The 18,715-nt window shown below is 45.0% G+C and overlaps 1 protein-coding gene across 4 annotated transcripts in view; it reads left to right on the forward strand.

Annotated features, from left to right (window-relative positions):
* Positions 1-60: 60 nt before the first annotated feature.
* Positions 61-18,715, forward strand: part of GRAMD4 (GRAM domain containing 4) — a 78,766-nt gene continuing 60,111 nt past the window's right edge. Inside the window, exons 1-2 of one of the 4 annotated variants that reach the window (XM_072032922.1) lie at positions 7,358-7,424; positions 8,110-8,166. Coding sequence is in view for 1 of the 4 variants with exons in the window: in XM_027458742.3 (XP_027314543.1) it covers positions 238-266 (29 nt within the window). In the remaining 3 variants the exon portion in view is untranslated. Of the gene's footprint in view, positions 267-7,274; positions 7,425-8,109; positions 8,167-18,715 lie in introns of those variants that run through there. The other 3 variants (XM_027458742.3, XM_021275535.4, XM_072032919.1) reach the window with 3 other exon arrangements.

The following is an 18,715-nucleotide window of genomic DNA, read 5'->3' on the forward strand; positions in this document are numbered from 1 at the left end:
GCCCCCGCCCCCGCCTCCTCTGCGGGCTCCCGCCGCGGCCCCGGCGAGCGGCGGCTGCGCGGGGAGCTGGGCACGGAGGAGGAGGAGGAGGAGGAAGAAAGGGAAGAGGAGGAGGAGGAGGAGGAGGAGGAGGACGGGCACCTGCTGCCGCCCGGGCAGGGCCGGGGGCTGAGCGGGCGCACCCAGCCGGGGGGGCGCCCAGCGGCTCTGCGGGCCTGGGCTCGGCGGGGAGCGTGGATGAGAGTTTGCTCCGATTTCCGAGCCGGGTGAGTGCCGCGGGGCGGAGCGGGGAGAGGCGGCTGCAGCTCGGCCGGGCGCCTCCTGCCCGCAGCCGGCTCCGTGGCTTTTGTTCCCGGCCCCCCGAGCACGCAGCGAACGCAGCCCCCGTGGGGGTGGCTCGGGCTTGGGGTCGTTGGGGTGGGCGTGATGGTGGCTTGGGGTGGGGGTGACCCCATCGGACCTCGCTCGGCCACCCCGCAGCCTGCTTGTGCCTATCGGAGGTGTTGCGTGCCCGCCTGGCCACAGGGCAGTAGCCACACGCTCGCCCCAAGTAGCCAGCGAGGTACGGGGGCAGTGCGGTGGGAGAGCCCGGGGTAGGGCTGGTTTCTGGAGCAAGCTGCCAGCCCTGCAGGAGGGCCCTATAGCTCTGTGCATCCAGCCCAGGCCTCCTGCCCGCTCCCCTGGGTTGTTGCAGGGCTTTGATGCACCTACAGGGCAGGTCGGGGGAACAGCAGCCTTTTTTGCCTCATTTCCGTGCCGTGCTCCGTTATCGTGGTTTTGGGGTGGGTGGCTGTGTTAAGCTTGTACCAACGTGGCATAAATGCTGGGCTGGTGCTTGGGCTTTGCGTTCCCAATAATGGGTTAGATAGGGTGGGGAGGGGAAATACATAACAAGAGGGGATCCCAGTGCTCCACGTTACCGACAGCATCGTGCCTTAATTTGGACTGTGCGACGAGTAGTGTTGTCCCTCAGAATTAGGGATGTGAGCTGCCTTAAACCTTCTTTATTTTTATTTTTTTCAATGTCATATCTAGTCATTCAGAAGGGAGGGCTTGTTTAGTCCTTGCCCGTTGTCTTCTGTAGCTGCTACTGGATCTTTAACCTGCCGGTTGCGGGATGGATAAAATAGGAGATTAACTCACCGTGTGGGGCTATCAGATGGCACAGAAATCCCCCAAAGTCCGAGCGAGGTCCCACTGTTTCTCCTGTGGTGGCCTCAAGCTTGCTGGGCTCATTTCTCCACCCTAACAGGGGTGGCTTGGGGCTGCGATGCCCGGCTGGAGCCGGGACGAGGCGCTCGGTGCGTCCAGCTCCACCGCTCACCTCTCGGACGTGGTTGTGCTCGGCGGCAGGTAGGACCAACCTGGGTGGCGTTGGGCCGATGGGTTTGTGTTTAATTTGAGCTCCCCAGCCCCGTTCTTCCCCGCGGGTCGGGGGGTGCCAGCTGCAGGGGTTGGGGTGCCGCTGCGGGGTGGGTGCACCCGTGGCTCCCCTCGGGGCCGGGTGAAGGTGGCACCCAGGCTCTCGCCGCTGTCCTCGCCCGCGCCAGCCTGCCCGCCGTGGCGGCATCGCTGAGGCCTGGTGACGTAAATGCCTGTGGGGGAGGGAGGAATTAAGGGCAGCAGCTGGGAAAAGCCTCTCCTGGCTCCTCAGGGAAACCCGATTTCGGAGGAGAAAGCCCTGCTGAGGGGGGATGCGCAAGGGGCTGGGGCAGCCCTGGCTAGGTGTGAGCTCCCCGCGGTGTTCAGCCTCTTGGCCGAGCAGGGGCAGCTCCTGGGCACTGCCCCTTCCCCTCCTCCCGGCTTGCGATGCTCAGGGCTTGTGGAAACCGACCATGAGTTCCTCATGAGAGTGCGTGTGTGTGATATCGGGTGGCAGGCATTGGATGTTGGTGGAGAATAGCAGGCCTGGGGGGAGAAAATGGATTTGGGTTTGGTAAGGAAGCTTCTGCAGTGTTTAAAAAATGATTGGTGTTGCTGTTAGGTTGATAAACCTCTGGAATAGGAAATGCTGTGCGTAGTGCTCCGTATGTGTGCGGTGTCTTCGGCATCATTTGGCGCTTCAGCACTCACTCTTCAATACAGAGACTCCAAAACTAAGAAGGAACATTAACCGTTTAACCTCCAAAGCGACAACAGATCTGCTGGAGAATTAGCAGTGACCCCATCTCGTGGCACGTGATCATGGAAAAATCACCATTTCGTTTTGAATCAGTCACTGCAATTCTGGAGAATATGAGGCGGTGTTTTGTGTGGCAGATGGTTCCTTTACAAGATCTGTGGTGACTGTATTTTTATTTAAGACGTAACAGATCACATTTTGTGATGTTTTCTTTCTTACAGGTATGGAAAATAAATACTATTTAGCAATGCCTGAGGACCTTGATGTTTTTTTTATTTTATTTTTAAGTTTTTGGTTGCAGCTAAGTAGCTATTCAGTGGCTGCTCCAGATCTCTTCCTCCTTCTCCTCCCCCCAGTATTTGTCAGGCTTATCAGTGTTACTCCAACTTAAGAGTTTCCAGAGCTCTGGCTATTACCAGAAGACCCCAGTACTAGGTGCAGAAAATCTGCCATCCTGAATTCCAGGCCCTCTTGTCCAAACCTGGCTGTGCCTGGCCCAGATAATGTTTACAACTTCCTAGCTTTATTCTGCAACACTGGTTCCTTTTCTTCCCTACATGGATTTATTTTTCTGGGTTAAATGCTGCCTGCACGGCAGGATCCATGCTGCAGAAGCAGAAATGCCTTCCTCTAATGCGTTGTTTTCGTGACACAGGGTTTGACTGGAGGAAAAGCTTCTGACAGTCTTGCTCCATCAGGGCCTTTCCAAAGAGATTCTCTCACTGCCACCATCCAGGCCTTGCACGTTTGTGAGCTGATCTATGAAATAGCCTGTGCATGGTGGTACAGCCGTTAAACCTAGCTTTTGGGTGGTGATGTTGGGATTTATGTGTTTTGATCTCTAAAGTCTCTGGAAAATGCAAGTTTTCTCTTTTCATCTCATGGTCGTTGTCAGTCGTATGGATGTGGGGGGGCAAAGCAAAGATGCTGAGCCTCCTCCTGGGAGGTCAAAATTTATTAAACCAGTAAGATTTCAGTGGTGATCTTACCTTAAAATGGAATGAGTTAGTGCTGCTTTTTGGTATGACATAAGGAAATGAAGTAAGAAATCTTTGAAGGCACTTCAGGCTTCATAAATATTAACAATCTCTGCAGTCTTCGCAGAGAGGAAGGGCTAGGTTTTTTCTTTGTCTTAATGGTACAGTTTCCCTTGCACAGTAGATCTTCTTGCCTTGGCTAAAGAGTAGCGTTCAAATGCAAATCAAAAGTACCTTATCTGTGGTTAGTAATATGTACTTTATTTGTGGCTGTCTTATTCTTTTCCCCCTCCTCCCTCTAACACCCAACCCTTTCTCCTATTTTACACTCCAGTAGTTGTAGATTTAATTCCTGACTTATGAGACCAGATCATTGGAGATGCTTATATGACTGAAGATGCAGCTCTTTGCTTCTGAGAGCAGTGGAAGGTAAAGACTCCTAACTTCTTCAGGTGCATTAGAAGATTTCTTTCTATTTGCATCCTGGGTCGCCACGTGTCTTCAGTTCTTACCCGTGTTAATGAGGAGGAAACCCGCTGGGTGTGTTGGATAGCGGTATTTTTTAAACATGCTTTGAGAATGCCTGCAGTTGTCTGGTTTACTTTTAGTTTGACAACTGTGTCTCCACCTGAATGGAAACTGCAGTTCAGCTGAGAGGCAGCTTCTTACAAATCCTGAGTTATTGCAGCTAGTTCTTTGCCAGTGCCTGCTGAGAATGCGTCGCCTGTCCTAGGTAAATATGCTATCAAGAGTGCATCAGGCTTGGAGTAGAGCTTGTTCCAGCTGTCTCAGGGACTGATGCAAACTAGTCTTTATTTCCTTGCATGCCATAAAAAAATAAGTGACTTTTAAAGTCAGTTTTGAGCGTGTGTTTTTTCTCTTCTCTGGATGCAGGTCCTAGAGGTCACTGCTAAGTCCCTGGTGATGCAGCTTTCTGAGGGCTGCTGCCCTTCCGCAGGAGCTGACGTCTCCAGATTAAAATAAAAAAAAATAATAAAAAAAAAAACAACAGATGCTTCAGCCCTCTTTTCCTGATCCCGTCGATGCAGACGTTGGTACATCTTTTGACCTGTGATTAAGGGATTTATGACTCGGTTTGCGGGATGCACATGCCTAGGAATTGTCATCATTAGACGCTGAGTCAGATGGGTATGTGTTCCTCGGGTTGTGTGCGTATGGGCTTCTGTCTAAAACTTAACACATTCCAGTTCTGGGTGAGCGCTTGCTTATGGTTGTGTGGGCACATCTTTGCTGGGTGCTGCTCTGGCTCTGCAGCAGCCACCCCACACTGTGTTTTAGTCCATCGGGACTCACCTGGCTGTTAGTGGATACTTGCTATTGAGTCTCCCTTTTATTGAGTCTCCCTTTTGACATGCCCGAAGGTGAACATCTGTCTTATAAAGTGAACACGGTGAAGTTCAGACATTTTCTGCCACATCTGTTTTGTATGCTCACATGGGTAGCTGTAGTCAGTGTTGAATGTAACATTTAGAAACAGCGATTTTATTTTTGGGTCAGTGCTTCAGGTGAGGAGTAAATCTGTTAGTGGAGTATTGACAGCCAAGTAACGCTGCTCATAAATGGGAGGGAGAGAAGAGGGGAATAAGAAAAGGAATGAAGTGTGAAATACCACTCCGTCCATGGGATTCTCATCAAACCCTGTGGGAGGGGACACTCTTGTTTCTTGAGTGTCCCCTCATATATATGTATATGGAGTTGACTAAGCTGTTTTTTGAGGATCTTAAATCACAGAATTATGGTTTGTGTTGGAAGGGACCTTAAAGCCCACCCAGTCCCACCCCCCTGCCATGGGCAGGGACACCTCCCACCAGCCCAGGTTGCCCAAAGCCCCATCCAGCCTGGCCTTGGACACCTCCAGGGATGGGGCATCCACAGCTTCTCTGGGCAGCCTGTGCCAGGGCCTCACCACCCTCAGAGTAAAGAATTTCTTCCTTAAAGGACATGACAAAATAATGTGGAAAAAGTAGTCAGCAGTTCTCTGTGTCCAAATGCAATGGTTAACAGATGCATTTTAGATTTCCAAAGTAGTCCCCTGAAAATAACGGCATAATATGAGAGGTCTGTACTTATCTTAATTAAAGAGAACAAAGCCACGCATTCTATGGTGGCCTGATGCATACAATTAGTGCCTGAGTTCAATTAGTTTCCAGCCGCTATAACCATGCTATCAGAGTTCTTGGTAGGACTGTCAGGGATTTTTATTAGTATCTGGCATTACTAATGCTTGGCATTTTTGCCGTCCTGTACAAGCCAGTTGTTCTTTCAATATTCATTTCAGGTATAAGGTTACTTATAGGGAGAACACTTGAAATTCACTGGTTTGGAAACCAACCAAGTCTCAGTGGCTGAAAGTTAATCTCTGAGCTTTCAGTGAAGGATCCCCGAATGTCTTCAGATGCTTAAAGCAGCGTTTATTTCATAACTTGAAGTTTATCGTTAGCTTAACTTTTGTAAAGAGGAGTCTTCACGTTAGAAATGCGAATGTGAAAGGGAGCTGCTTAAAATAGCATGAGCAAGTGTTTTAGCTCTGGAGCCATCTTCAGGGGGAAAAAAAAAAAGTCTTCCCGTCTCACACCGCCGATTTTACTACCTGAAATCCCACGCTCAGGAAATGGTTTGTGTGTTTCTGTTCCCCTTTCTCTGAATTTCTTCTGTGTTCTCAGGTGTGCGCAGTAGCTGCATTTTAAAACAACCTCCTGCGCTTCTCAAGGTTAACAGCACTTTGTCATTGCTGGGGAAATGTGGCAGTGCTGTACAGGGGCATGTGGATTTATAACTGTCTGCAGTGTTTAAGGAGTATCACAGCCATAGGAATGGGGAAATCCAGAGCCTCTGGAGAAGGAGGTCTTGAAATGTTCTTTGAAGGCCGTGCGTAGCCCATGCTGCTGAAAAGGATTTCTGTGTTCCCATTTGCTTTTGGTAGAGCCAGCTGATCTCTGTAGCTGTGCAGCTTTGAGGTCGGTCCCTCCGAGTTGTGTGAGGACCGATGTGGGAGTCAAAACCCTGCAATTTACTCCAGATCTTCGGAGCCTTATGGTCCTGTGCTTCAGGCGTAAGCTGCTCTTCCAGACAACGCTGCAAAAGTAGGACCCAGCACAGGTTTTGTGCCAGGGACAAGGCGCTGCCAGGAGCTTGTGATTTTTTGCTTTCTGCATTGCCTGGAGAGGGTGGTGTGCCCAGCTTAGGCTCCGCAGGTCTGAGCAGCAGGGAAGAGACCGGTCTGTAAATACCTTTAAAATCCTGCTCTGGGGCTGTTGGGCCTGGGCTCTGAGCATTTTGGAAAAGATGCAGTTATCACAACAAGATGCTGTGTTGCAGCAGGAAAAAACAGCATGTTCCAACACCAGAAGATGAAATGCTGTTTGCCTTCAGTGTGACGGTCCTTGCTCTTAAGTGGTCCTTGATGAATACAGCTGTGACTACCTGATTTAAAACCAAGCTGCAAGGCGATTTGTAATCCAAGATCCTATCTTGGAGATATGCTCACTCTTTTTGGGTTCAGGGCTTTCTTCACCTTTCTTCTTCCTCACCTTTTCCCTCCTGGGATGAGGAATAATGCTTAGGGAGCTGTCTGCGTGTCCCATCCGTGAAGCTCCTGGCTGCTTCCCAGTGCTGCCCGGAGCCAAGGAGCACGATTTCAGCCAGCAGCCATCCTGTTTGTGTGGGACAAAGGTGGCTGTGAAGCTCTGAGCTTGAGAGCAGCGATACATCCTAAGCATCCCTGTGTGACCGCGGCTAGGACAACTTCAGACTGTGCTTATCAGGTAATAATACTAACAAACAGCTCATCACAGGGCCAAGTCTTGCATCATCTTGCAAAGATACTGTCGTTGGTTGGGGTAGGAATAAGCGAAGCATTAAACCACTCCAGTTTGATTAACTTTGTAGTATTTTGCACTTCTTTTATCCAAGATCTTCAAACTCCTCTCAGAGGCTAATCTATAAAGGAACCTAAAAGATACTGCAGGATATCTGAGATCCCTTTTTGTACAAAAATGAAGTGTAGCTTGCTTTTGTGTAAAATGCTGCATGGTCTCAATATTCCGTGCAAAAACTGTGATCACGCAATGAGGACTGTCCTTTCCAGTAAGCAGAGCAACGGGCTGGACATACTGATCCTTTAAGAGATCTGCCAGCTGCTGCAGGATGCTGTACTCCCAAGTCTTGCTTGAGCTGTAGGAGTTTCCTGGAAACTTGCAGTAATTAAAACTAACGTCAGGAGCTTACAAAACACTGCAGAAGTGAAGGCTGTGGTCTCCTTCGGATCATCTGGAGCTAGCCCTGTTTTGTTTCAGAGAAACGTTGTGAGTATAAAGCTTTTAAAAGGGTCTCTGCCTACTATATAGGTTTTTCGCTTTCCCTTCTCAGAGTTGCTTATGGGTGTGAAGAAATTATACACATTCAACAGCTCTTATTTTTACTTCTAGATATGTGAAATAACTTGCCTAAGTAGGATAGTTCTGATTTCCCCAGAAAGCTCTGTATTAGAAATCATTTTTACAACAAAACTGATTTTTTTTCTAAAGCTACTTCTGCTTTTTTTTTTTTTTTTTCCTGTTCTATCTAGCAGCAATCTTCCAGTTTTTGAGGGATCTGCTAACAATGATTGCATTTAATGCTGGGTTGCTTATCCCCCTACAAAAATACTTAGGGGGGGAAAAAAAGTCACAAATACCATTTCTCGGAATATTTTGTAGGAAGAACACAGAACTTGCATTGCTTAGCAGTTTGAATTTGACCAGCGAAGCTCTCTGGCACTTGGCAGTCCTCTCGTAAAGCAGAACAGAGACAACATATGCTTTCTGAGGGAGAAACAGTGCCCAGTATTTCCAGATTGGTTTTCCTGGTGGTGTGCGAGCCTGAATGTGCAGTATCTGCTTTGGTTTTCACTTAGATAAAAACAGTTGGAGAAGATGGAAGCTATTTATAAGTACCTTCCTATTTTTTGTTAATGCTTTGTAATTGCATAAATATTTTTTTTCTTTATAGATGAGCTTTAAGCATTAAGCTATTATCTGTGACTCATTACTGTAGAATCTGCTGTTGGTGAGTTTTTATTGTCTTTGTTAAACCATGGAAAATCTTTCCATGCAGTTTATGTTTCTTTTTGTCTGAAGCAAACTACATCTGTTTATCTTACCCGCTGGTGGCTTTGTTCTCAGCTGGCTAGAAGCTCATGCTATCCAAGAGCTACAGCAGACCTCACGCGTGGCACAAAAATTTCATGTGTGTACTTAGCTGGTGAACAATTGTGTTAGATGGTTTTTTGGAAACACTGTGTGGACTTGAGCAAAAAAGAGTGTCTGTTTGCTTTATAGGTGGTGATTTGCTTTTCCACTTTCTCCTCCCTTTTCAAAAGCTTCAGCTAAACAAAGTGTTGGTAGTTAAACAGACTGATGTTTCATAGGGCTTCTTTTTTTAAAGTCCGTGATATAATGAATTGTATAAATGCCAAAGTTGTTATGAAGTTAATAGTGTGTTATTGTAAATGTCAGAAGAAAAGTAGGTAAAGACAGATCTACTGGGAATGCTAAGAAGGGGCTGGACCCTGAAGATGACTGGCTAACCACAGCTTGCTTGTTATCTGAAACAGGAGATGAGGAACTGTATTTAGGAAGTATATGCATTGCTGGTGCTTCTGAACCATGGAGGAAATACCAGACGCCAACGTTTGAAGTAGATTATCTGCTACTGCCATACGTATTTTCTTACTTACGGATTGATCATCATTTGAATAAACTTCCTTTTGTTTTCATACGAAGATTAACTGGCAGATTCAACTCTTAAACTAAAAGGATTTTTGCCAAATACAGTGATAAGAGGAATGTGAGCATTGTAACTGGGGCACAGGGAACAGCAAAGCACTCTCCCTGGCAAGGTGACATGGAAAGCTCGTCTTGTACTCAGTCAGCTAAAGAAAAACCTAATGTTTAAGGGGATTCAGTGCCATGTGGTTCAGTAGTACTATCATTCCTGAAGGAAGACAGCTTCTTGTGTGCCCCCATGGGATCTTGCATGCATCCATGTGTAGGGATGCCAGTATGGACTGACCTCTTCTGTAACCTTGTCAAAGTATATGCCCAATCTTTTCTCCAAAAGCTTGTTTTTTCATTTTATTTTATTTTATTTTTGATATATAAACTTGTGACCTTTTAGTCAAAGGTCATAGGGCTAATTATAACACAAATTGGGCCCAGCTTTCACATGTTATTGTTTGGCTTGATTCTCAGGTACCCAGAAGTCTTTCCACTTGCTGGCCCTGAAGGTACTTTTCAAGACCAGACAAACTTTCTTACATGTCTTCTGGGTGGTGTGGACACCTCTTCTGAAGGACAGTTTGTAGCAGGGCATGTTTTTTCTTCTACTTTTATAATGCAGCACTTGGAGGCCTGATGCCTCTGCTTTGCCGCAGGCCATCAGAGTTGAGTACAACAGTAAAACCCCAGAACAGTCCTTGATTAAAACTGCTCTTTAGCTTTTGAAGGTTTTATACTATCCAATAAACTGAAAGGTTTGGCAGGCATAAGATATGAACTGTTTTTTGCTATGTATTTATATATTTTTTAATCCTGATGGCTTTCAGTCCCTGTTTCTTGTCACCTCCATCCTGTGACTTAGGCCTTGCTGAAGACGGGCTCTTATTTACAGCTGTCCAAGTCCCTGTTCAAGGTTAGTCAGCCTTTCTAGATCTTGCAGGTGGGTAAAAACCCCAGATACCTATAATGAAGAAGTCAAAAGTTGTCATCTTTCTCTCTTATCCTCCTTCCACTATTCCCCTTTCAGCAAATTTGGTGCTCCAAAGTTGGTTTTTGGACAAAGACATGGGCCTCCTGGAATTTCTAATATAGTCAAGAATTATATATGTATTTTTTTCACATTATATATTATATATCCAAATCAGAGATGAGGGAGGGTTCACTAGTAGTTTGATCTTGTCCTGCAGTCTTCAGCATATTTAATGTAAAAAAGCTTGAGCTCTGTTTCTGTGACTTTGGGAGACTGTATCTGTTAAAACATTTGTACAGTGTAAACAAAAGCCTTGCTATCTCCAGATCAGAATTTGAGTGTGACCGATAATTAAGTTTTTAGAATTTCTCTGGAAAAGTGAAGTCCATGGTTAAATTTTTAAAATCCTCAGGTTTAAATATTTGACTGTTAATGAAATAACCAGCACTAAGACAGAGCTGGAAGGAGTCTTTTTTAGAACTTTTGACCTGAAAAATAAAGCATTTTTTAGAAGAAGAGATTCTGAGATGAGTTCTTTGTCTTTCTGATAAAGAAGGGTAGCACCTCTACAAAAATCTCTCCTTATGAGGCTTTGAAACCTGTGCAACTCAAATGATTTTACTGTGGCTTGTGTGTGCAGGGAACAACTCTTCTTGCCTCTTCCTTTACCAGCACCCAACCATGACTGTTCAGAAAGATAAATCGTCTGTATATGGCTTTTTTCTTCAACAGCTTGGGCCTTTTTTACCTTTATCATTACTGACTGAATTGTCATCATGGCATAAACACACCTGTCAGCTCAAGCAGTGTAATTCTGGCCCTCATCCCAGTCTTAGAGGCAGACGTATAAATGCCATCCTTTATCTGCCTTTTAAATTGCTCGCATCTGATTGAAATGATGACTGAATTAGTCCTATTCACATTCCTTCTACCTTGGTTTCTTTACTTCATTACTAAACTATCCATTGTGCTTTTTTTGAGTCAATTTAGTTCTATTTCAGGTCTGAAGCTGCTGTGATGTGCCAGGTTACTGCTTACTGTCATGCGATTTGTATTGCTTTAGCAACCTGATTGGGTTCCTGGTGTGTTTGTGACAGGGAAATATTTTGTTTTGAAACAGAGCATGCAGGTAGTGTGGTAGGCCTGCCTGTGTGTGTAGGCTTGGTTAAGAAACTCTCTGAGGAGCTGATCCATGAAGTGCTAACAGCGCTGGCCTCATGGGTTACTTCATGTCTGGGATCAAAAAAAGCAGACGGGCAGAGCTGGTTTCTGCCTCTTCCTTGTGTCCAGTACATTTTGTGTTGAGATGCAGTTGAAATACTGCTAATATGGCTGTATCGAGAGAGCAACCGGCTTCTCTGGGGAGAAATGCCACTTAGCACAAAATTACCCTTCAGTGGTGCTGCCAACAGTAGGTTCCCCCTCAGTAGGGGAATAGAGCTCGATATGTTGATGTGCCCTGATTTATTTAAAGACCTGCTCCAAGATAACTTGTTCCAGTTGTTTCAGCAGCTTCAAAAATGTAGTTAACTCTGTATAATTTTTATTTTGCCACTGGAAACATCTGCTGTTACGAGGCAGTAGGATATAACAAGTGCCATTAAAATGTTAATTTCCTACCAATGCAGCCAAATTAATGAGAACTGGACTAGTTTACGGTAATAGCTTCAGCTGGCTGGTTAGTTGTTAGGAGGAGGCTTTGTACCTTTCTTACAGATTTATGTAATGCATCATTTCTGTGTTTCGCTGAAGTTGTGCAATTTTTTGTTCAGTTTTCCTCAACTCTGTGCATGCTTTAAGGAGGCTTGAAAATTTAAAAGGAGTCTATTCGGACTTGTTTCTTATGTGGTTGCCTGAAGAATAATTGTCATAAGCTCTTTGAAAGCCGGGTAAAAAAGCTGAAGGCTGTTATGTTAAATACTAGAAACTGCTACGGTTTTGAATTTTTGATCTCAAAGTTGTATATGAAATTGCTTGAACTAAAGGTCTAGTCACAGAACTTTTGTTCTTGCAAGATTTTGGAGAGGTTCTTCAGTCTTTGCTGGAAACTGACCTGGACCTGACTAAGTGATGAGACCATGGGAAACAAGCACTGGTTGCAGAGCACTTTTTTGAGGTGGTTTCAGGATTTTGGCAATGCCTCAGGCCTGACTGTGAAAACTGGTTGTTGTCCCAGAGTCTGCAGTACCTGGAGTGGAGTTTGAGTGTCACGGTAGTGACATGGAAGAAAAAAAGCAGGGGGAAGAAATGTTTTTGCTGCTGAATACCCCCGCCCCCCCAAAGAAGGTGACCCAGGAGACCATGGGTCTTAATTTATTGCCTTGTGATGGCCAATAGTTTGACGTATTTTTGAGGGTTTGGAAAAGTCTTAGAGTTGCCTCCTTGTAGAATACAGCTGTGTATTTCCATCTTTCCCCTCCTGTTCTGCACTGGTCACATATGCTGTTACATATGCCAGCCTGACGAAGGTGGACAACTGTGTGTGTCTGCAGTGGGTGGTGATTGCTGACGGGTGTTCGTTTGTGTCTTGAGTGTTTTGAGTGATGAGGTATTTTAGGTTTTGTTTGCAAAATGCCAAATTGATGGATTTGGTTTTGTGAACTAATAAAATTTGGGAGAAAAGACAAGAATGTGTGGGAAACTTTACTGGAGTCATTTATTTATTTAATTTTTCTCCTCTCCTCTGTATTTCCTTACAAGTATCTGACTTGCTTGCTCTGTCATTCTTTGTGAGGTTATTGCACTTCCCAGCACAGGCTCGTGTTGTCATTATATATCTAAAATTGTTAATGGGGCAGGGAACAATCTCTGCAGGGCCTAATGTTTACATTTCTCTGCCAGCTGGTTATTTAACAAGTCACAACTGTCAGCATGTGTGCATTTCTGGTGTCTGTCTTCTGCTGAGAACAGTTAGTGGTATCACCAAAAATGGCTTTTTCATTTTTTTTAACCACAGTTGATACCGTGTGCAGAGAGTTTGGGGAAGGAAGGTGAAGGCAAAACGCAGGATACATGTATCTCTTGGGAGAATCAGATCCAAGGGCAAAGATTCCCACTGAATTTTGCTGTGCAAAGAATGTTAAAATAAACATGTGAACTGAAAGGTGTGCAGTTAAGGCAGAATACCCAGGCGGTTTACTGAGAGAGTTAATGTACAGGATAATGGGCACTTATATTCCTTGTGGCTCCTCTACTTTCTCATCGGGTTGGATGCTCTGTTACTCTGTTACCTGCTGTGTCTATACATGTTTGTAACAACCTAAAGCAAAGCTTTTTTTTTTTTTTTTTTTTTTTTAAATTTAGGAATGCTAATCTAAGTAGTGTGGGGACAAGAACAGATATTCTGCATACCGAAGGAATGATTTGGTTGGAAATTTGAGGGAACGGAGGCTTGTCCCTGTAACAGAGATTAGCTTGAACAGCAGAGTTTTCCAAACTGATGCCTGCAATTTCACTGTCTTTAGAGAAGTGTGTTAAGTAGCCAGATTATTTAAACAATGAATTGCAGTCCAGAAATCAAAACTGTCTTTTGGGTGCTCTGATTCAGTTCTGGTTATAGCCAATATGCCAACAGTGCAAATGGATTTACCTGGAGAATGATGCGCTGAAGAAGTGTAAAAGAGGTCCATGACACCTAGAGGACAAGTACGGTGCTTTCCTGTGTAACAACTTTCTCTGTTATTTCCAAACTCTGTCACGTGGAGTAAATATTCCTCTAATCTCTTCCCAGGCTGTGTGATAAGGAAGGAGGTTTTTTTCCAGAGTGGGCAAGTTCTGCCCAGAGGAGCTGCTGTGTACTTTTCCATTGGTTTGGTGGGATTTTGATATTGAATGTTGTACTCTGTGATAAGATTTGAAGAAATAGTTTACATTGCTCTTCTGAGCTGCTGGATAGCACAGGCTGCCAAAAATTAAGTTGCTGTCTGAAGGCAGATTTACTGTATGAAACTTGCTGCTTATTCCTTCAGTTAGTGTACTTGGATAAATCCCTCTTAGATATGTTGTGCAGCATAGCATTTTCACATGGTGCCCTTTGACATATCTGTGTACGTTTTTCCACAATGCTTCGTGTCCCTTCATTTAGAAGTTGACATAATGAGGAATTACAACGCTATGTACTTACCTAATCTATGCAGTGATTTATTTTTTCCAGCCCCCTTCCTTCTATGCCTGTAGCATCAACTGCAGGAGCGTTTTCAGGTTTCTGTTGGGAGGAGAAGGAAGGAAGAAGGAACAGAATGAGATGCGGCACTGTTTCTTACATAGAAATATGTGAGATTTGGGGATTACACACATAATTTATAAGATCAAGGCCTGTATATAGGAGGGAAAATTAAGATTCTTAATTGTACTGTGGTTGTAGTTGACATGTGCTAGCTTGTGTGTAATTCATTTCTTATGTACCAGAAATGTTGAACATTGTTACTTACGAGAAATTCATCATTGATTTCTGTAGTTGGCACATCTCAAACACTTGTTAATTTTTGATATAATTTATTTTTGTATTAGAGATATTTCAGAGGCTTAATAATTTTTTCAGATTGCAGTAGAATAGCTCAAGTTTGCAGAAGTTATGCAGTGCTGTACTCAGAATCACCACATCCTTGAAGCCTTTTTGTGAAAATTCATACCTAGATGGATTAATGATACGTGTAACTGCGGTTACTCACAAAACTGTTAATGTTGGTTTCTGTTGAATTCATTCTAAATTGTGAAAAGCCCCTCAAAATAAACTGTCTTGCTTTACTCTGTATGATGGCCATTAGCCACCTTGTCAGTGGGGTGCCCATAATAACTGAATGATTTGGGGTTATGAACTTTGATTGATTTGTGAACAAAAAGGTAGGGGAGTTCATTTTATCATTGTATATCTAGCATAGCAATTATGTATCTTTAGTCTTCTGTGTGATAGGTCAGTAACTCATTTTGTGTGGTTTTAACCTGAGAGGAAATAAAATACTTAAGTAGCTTGGCACTGTGGCATGTGTGAAGATGTGCAAGGTGTTGTAAGGGCTATGACAGGCTTCTGTTTGAGCAGAGTTGCATGCTCTCAGCTGTGCTGAGCTGAAGAGCACTGCATTAGCCAGACTTCAGTCCTTTGCAGTGAGCTGTGTCTTGCTGCAAAAGTATACATGTAGCTCTTAGCACTCTCTCTCTCTCGCTTTTTTGTTTTAAAGAATAGCAAAGCACAATATTTATTGGAAAACGGCTATGTAGTCATTCTTGCAAACTGCACTTCAGATTTCATGCTTTTAGTCTCTTTCTGAAGATTACTGGGTGAACTACGAGCAGTCACCCGGAGCAGATGAAGCTCTTGCCTGCTGCTGAGAGACTGCTCCAAGAGGTCCAAAACTGTTCTGCATACATCTTGGCAGGCTGTTGTCAAAATGCCTTTCTCTAAGCCTGGATTATGGTTCATTTTTCATGGTGTGTTTAGTTACTGTACTCCTCTAATTTATCTGTATTTATCATTAAAAGATGATGACTGTGTGGTTCAGATCATGGAAATATGTGGTCAGCGTTGAACAGGTATAGCTGCACTAGTCTCAGTAACTTGTACTTTGTTTACTCGAAGTGATAGAATGAAAATTCTTCCTCGGGGCTAACAGGACTTTCACTTTTTAAACAGTGTAGTGATCACATTTCATAATAAACTTATTAGCATGAATAAGATGTTCCATGCCAGTATGTGTACTTCCAACTTCAAATGTTTATTTTAAAGCAGAGTATAAAAGGCCAACTTTATTCTGAGTGTTATGTCAAGCTAGTCGTCGTGTATTTCCTTTAGAAGAGTGGAAAAGGAGATGCACGCTGTGAAAACCTAACCTGGGGGCCTATGTTAGATGTCCCCCCAGCCCCCTCGTCCCTTTGCTTTTATGGGCAGAACTTGGGCCCTGGCTTTGTACTTGGCTGGAGCTGGGCCAGACCCGGGCTGGCTGGGCCTTGTCATCCAGGAGGCTCTTGCTGAGCTGGTGATGTTCTCATCTTCCCATCCTGACCAGCAAGCAAAAACCAGTCAGAGAGAGGAAGCGAAAAATGCATTTTGCCCATGTAATGCTGTGACAGGCTTCCCCTCTGTCCTTCAGAGGGGCTGAAGAGAGGGGCTGAAGCTCTGGCATGGGCCTGACTTCTGAAACGTGCCTTATAGCAGCCTCATAAACATTGTCTTCAGGGTGAGGTTTCACAGCTGTTTAAGCTGATTTAGGTGCATGTGGCTGCTGTACCGGGATACTTTCTCCCTCAGCCCATGACCAGAAATCTTTTCTGTGAGGGAGGCACGCCAGCTCCAACGCTATGTACAACTGCGAGTGAGCCTGAATGGCTGTCTGCTCTGATTAAACCGACCCTGCCAGAAAACAAACACAAATTAGTTGGATCAGCAGCGAATTGATAAACCGCATGAGTGGTCAAGTGACAGAAAGGCTGTGGCAGAAGTGACGAGGGTTGCTCCCTTCGGTGCCAGCCTGCAATTGAGCTGGCTTCAGGCTCCAGCACGCCTGACCAGGAGGCACTGAGGGGAGAGCGGTGGGAGCTGGTGACCGGGATGGAAGTGTTTCACCTGGAGGAGGAGAAGCTTTTACTCCTGTCGCTATATGCTACCTATTTGGACCATTATTTGCCGTGTTCAAGGGGCAGAGGAGATAAAAACACAAACGCTGAGAGGCTGCCTGTTGACTTGTGGTTTGAATCTGTGGGCTTCTCCTGTCACTTGAGCTTGTCTGCAGGCAAAGTGGTTTTCTTGCAGGGTATTTGTGGTGGTGCTTTTTAGATGGAATAGCAAATGTTTCACTTTTTCACACGAGGTAAAAATGAGCTTTATCTTCCTGGTTTGGGAGTTGGAATTTCCACTTTATCAATGTATAGAGGAATTGATTTAACGTACCTTGTTAGTACTATGTCTCATGATGAATGAGCAGCACAGGTGTGTAGGGTGTCAATGTAATGAGGAAGGGATGTGATTTTGGCAGTGCATTTTTTTCCAACTGGGACGTTAAGTGAGGGATTAAGCACAAAGTACACCTCCCACAGCTGCTTAGTTGCAATTGTCCCTGCTCTGGGTTTCTTCACATGGGTGTGTGACCTGTACAGGTGTGTGTGTATGGTTTTGTTGTGTTCTTTCTGATGTCCCCTCTGTGCCTCCCACAACTTCCCAGTGGAAATCAAGTCCAGGCCCACAAATTTCAAGTGGCCTTGGGGGCTGTCCCTAGCAGTGGGAGTAGCAGCCCCACCTTCCATGGAGGTGCCTCCTTTGGTTTGTTTCAAAGCTTGTCCCCAGGTTACTGAAGGATTAAGACCAATAGGTTTCACAGGTCCGAACCTTTGCAGTGATTGCTTGGGTCATTTTGGGACCCTTCAGCTTGAGATGTTTGCCGAATATGTCTGAAGAACTCTGTGGCAGGGGCAGGACCAGAAGCGAGTCCTACAGCTGCGTTCTGCCACCTTTATTGTGCGGCCGTGTCCTGTGACACCCCGCTTCCCCCAGCCCTTCTGCCTGCACCAGCCAGGACAAAAATCTTGAAGACAAATCACTTTCATTGTACGGCGCTGGTCCATCGCCTAGGCAGCTTCATGTCGGGTGCTGAGTGACACGGTAGTCTCTTTTGGAAAAAAATAGATTTCAGCATAATGCATATTCATGAAGCTGAATTATGGTTGCTGTGACAACCTCACCACTGGCGATCAAGATCAGTGTTTTAAACTTCTGTCTCCAGTGTCTGGGTTTCTACCACAGTGGATGTTCCACATATTATTTTTTTTTTTCCTCCCTTAGTGGACAATTTAAATTGTTTTAGAGTTGTTAATTAATAGCTGCATGTAACTAAGCTTGTAACATGTCCAAGCACAGCTTCCTGCTCCTTTCCAACTGGTGTTAATCGAGTGCTGTGGAAGTGGGGCTCTTTGTTCGTTTTTCTTTATACTTGCAGGAAAAACAAAGCTGAAATAGTAAGCATAATATTTCCCTACGCCTTAGGTAGCCTGACTGATAACATAATCTCTCATGCCAAAAAACGCAACAAGATCCATCCCTGTACAAGTTCAGTGTTTTAAGGACTCCTGACCCCCAAAGGATTAGGTGCTTTTTGTCGGTGTTACTCAGAAGCAGTAAATAGTTCATGCTGTACGCTCAATCCATCGTGTCATAACCCTGGGGCCAGAGTAACATAGTTTGAGGAAGACTTTAGCAGACTGTGACACGAAGGCAGTGACTAATTTCAGGATGAGCTTGTGGTGGGTTGAGCGTGGGGAGAGCTTAGCTCCAAAGGTCGGGTCCTGCCTGTTTGTTGATGTCAGAAATTGAGGGCACTTGTGCAACCTTTCTGACTTTTGGAAGGTGTTTGTAGGCTGTTCTTGGCTGGTCTGACTGCATGTTTGGCCCAAAGAATTGCAGTTTCTTTGTTTCCAACAGGTATGAAACACATGGCCTTCTTCCTAACCACTGATGGCAGGCAAGAGGCGTTCTTTTCGGAAACCGACTGTGCCCTTAAAGCTTTTCTTTCCAAAGCTCTCGATCGGTTTGTGGGTGGGGGTGTTGAAGGAGGGGAACCGGACTGCCCAGCCACAGCAGTGCTTGGGTTTTGTGGAAATGATGACAATGTTATGTACAGGGAACTTAATGTATTGCTCAGTCCGGGCTGAGCTGAGGTGGTGTGCTCTGGGGACACAGCACGATTTGGGACAGGGCTGTGTTGGGAGAAGGTTGCGTCCCTTCTTCCCTGTGCTTCAGCATCTTCCTGAGTTGAGCTTAATGCAGTTTTCTTGAAAGATACCAACTTTATCTGCGTAAAACCACTTCCTGTTGTTCAAGAGAAGAAGCAGTGAATAAGGTTTGGTTTTCCGAATAGATCTGAGCCTTCTGGAGAGCAAAGTG

Source organism: Anas platyrhynchos, chromosome 1 (assembly GCF_047663525.1).
Source record: "Anas platyrhynchos isolate ZD024472 breed Pekin duck chromosome 1, IASCAAS_PekinDuck_T2T, whole genome shotgun sequence".
Classification (NCBI taxonomy): domain Eukaryota; kingdom Metazoa; phylum Chordata; class Aves; order Anseriformes; family Anatidae; genus Anas; species Anas platyrhynchos.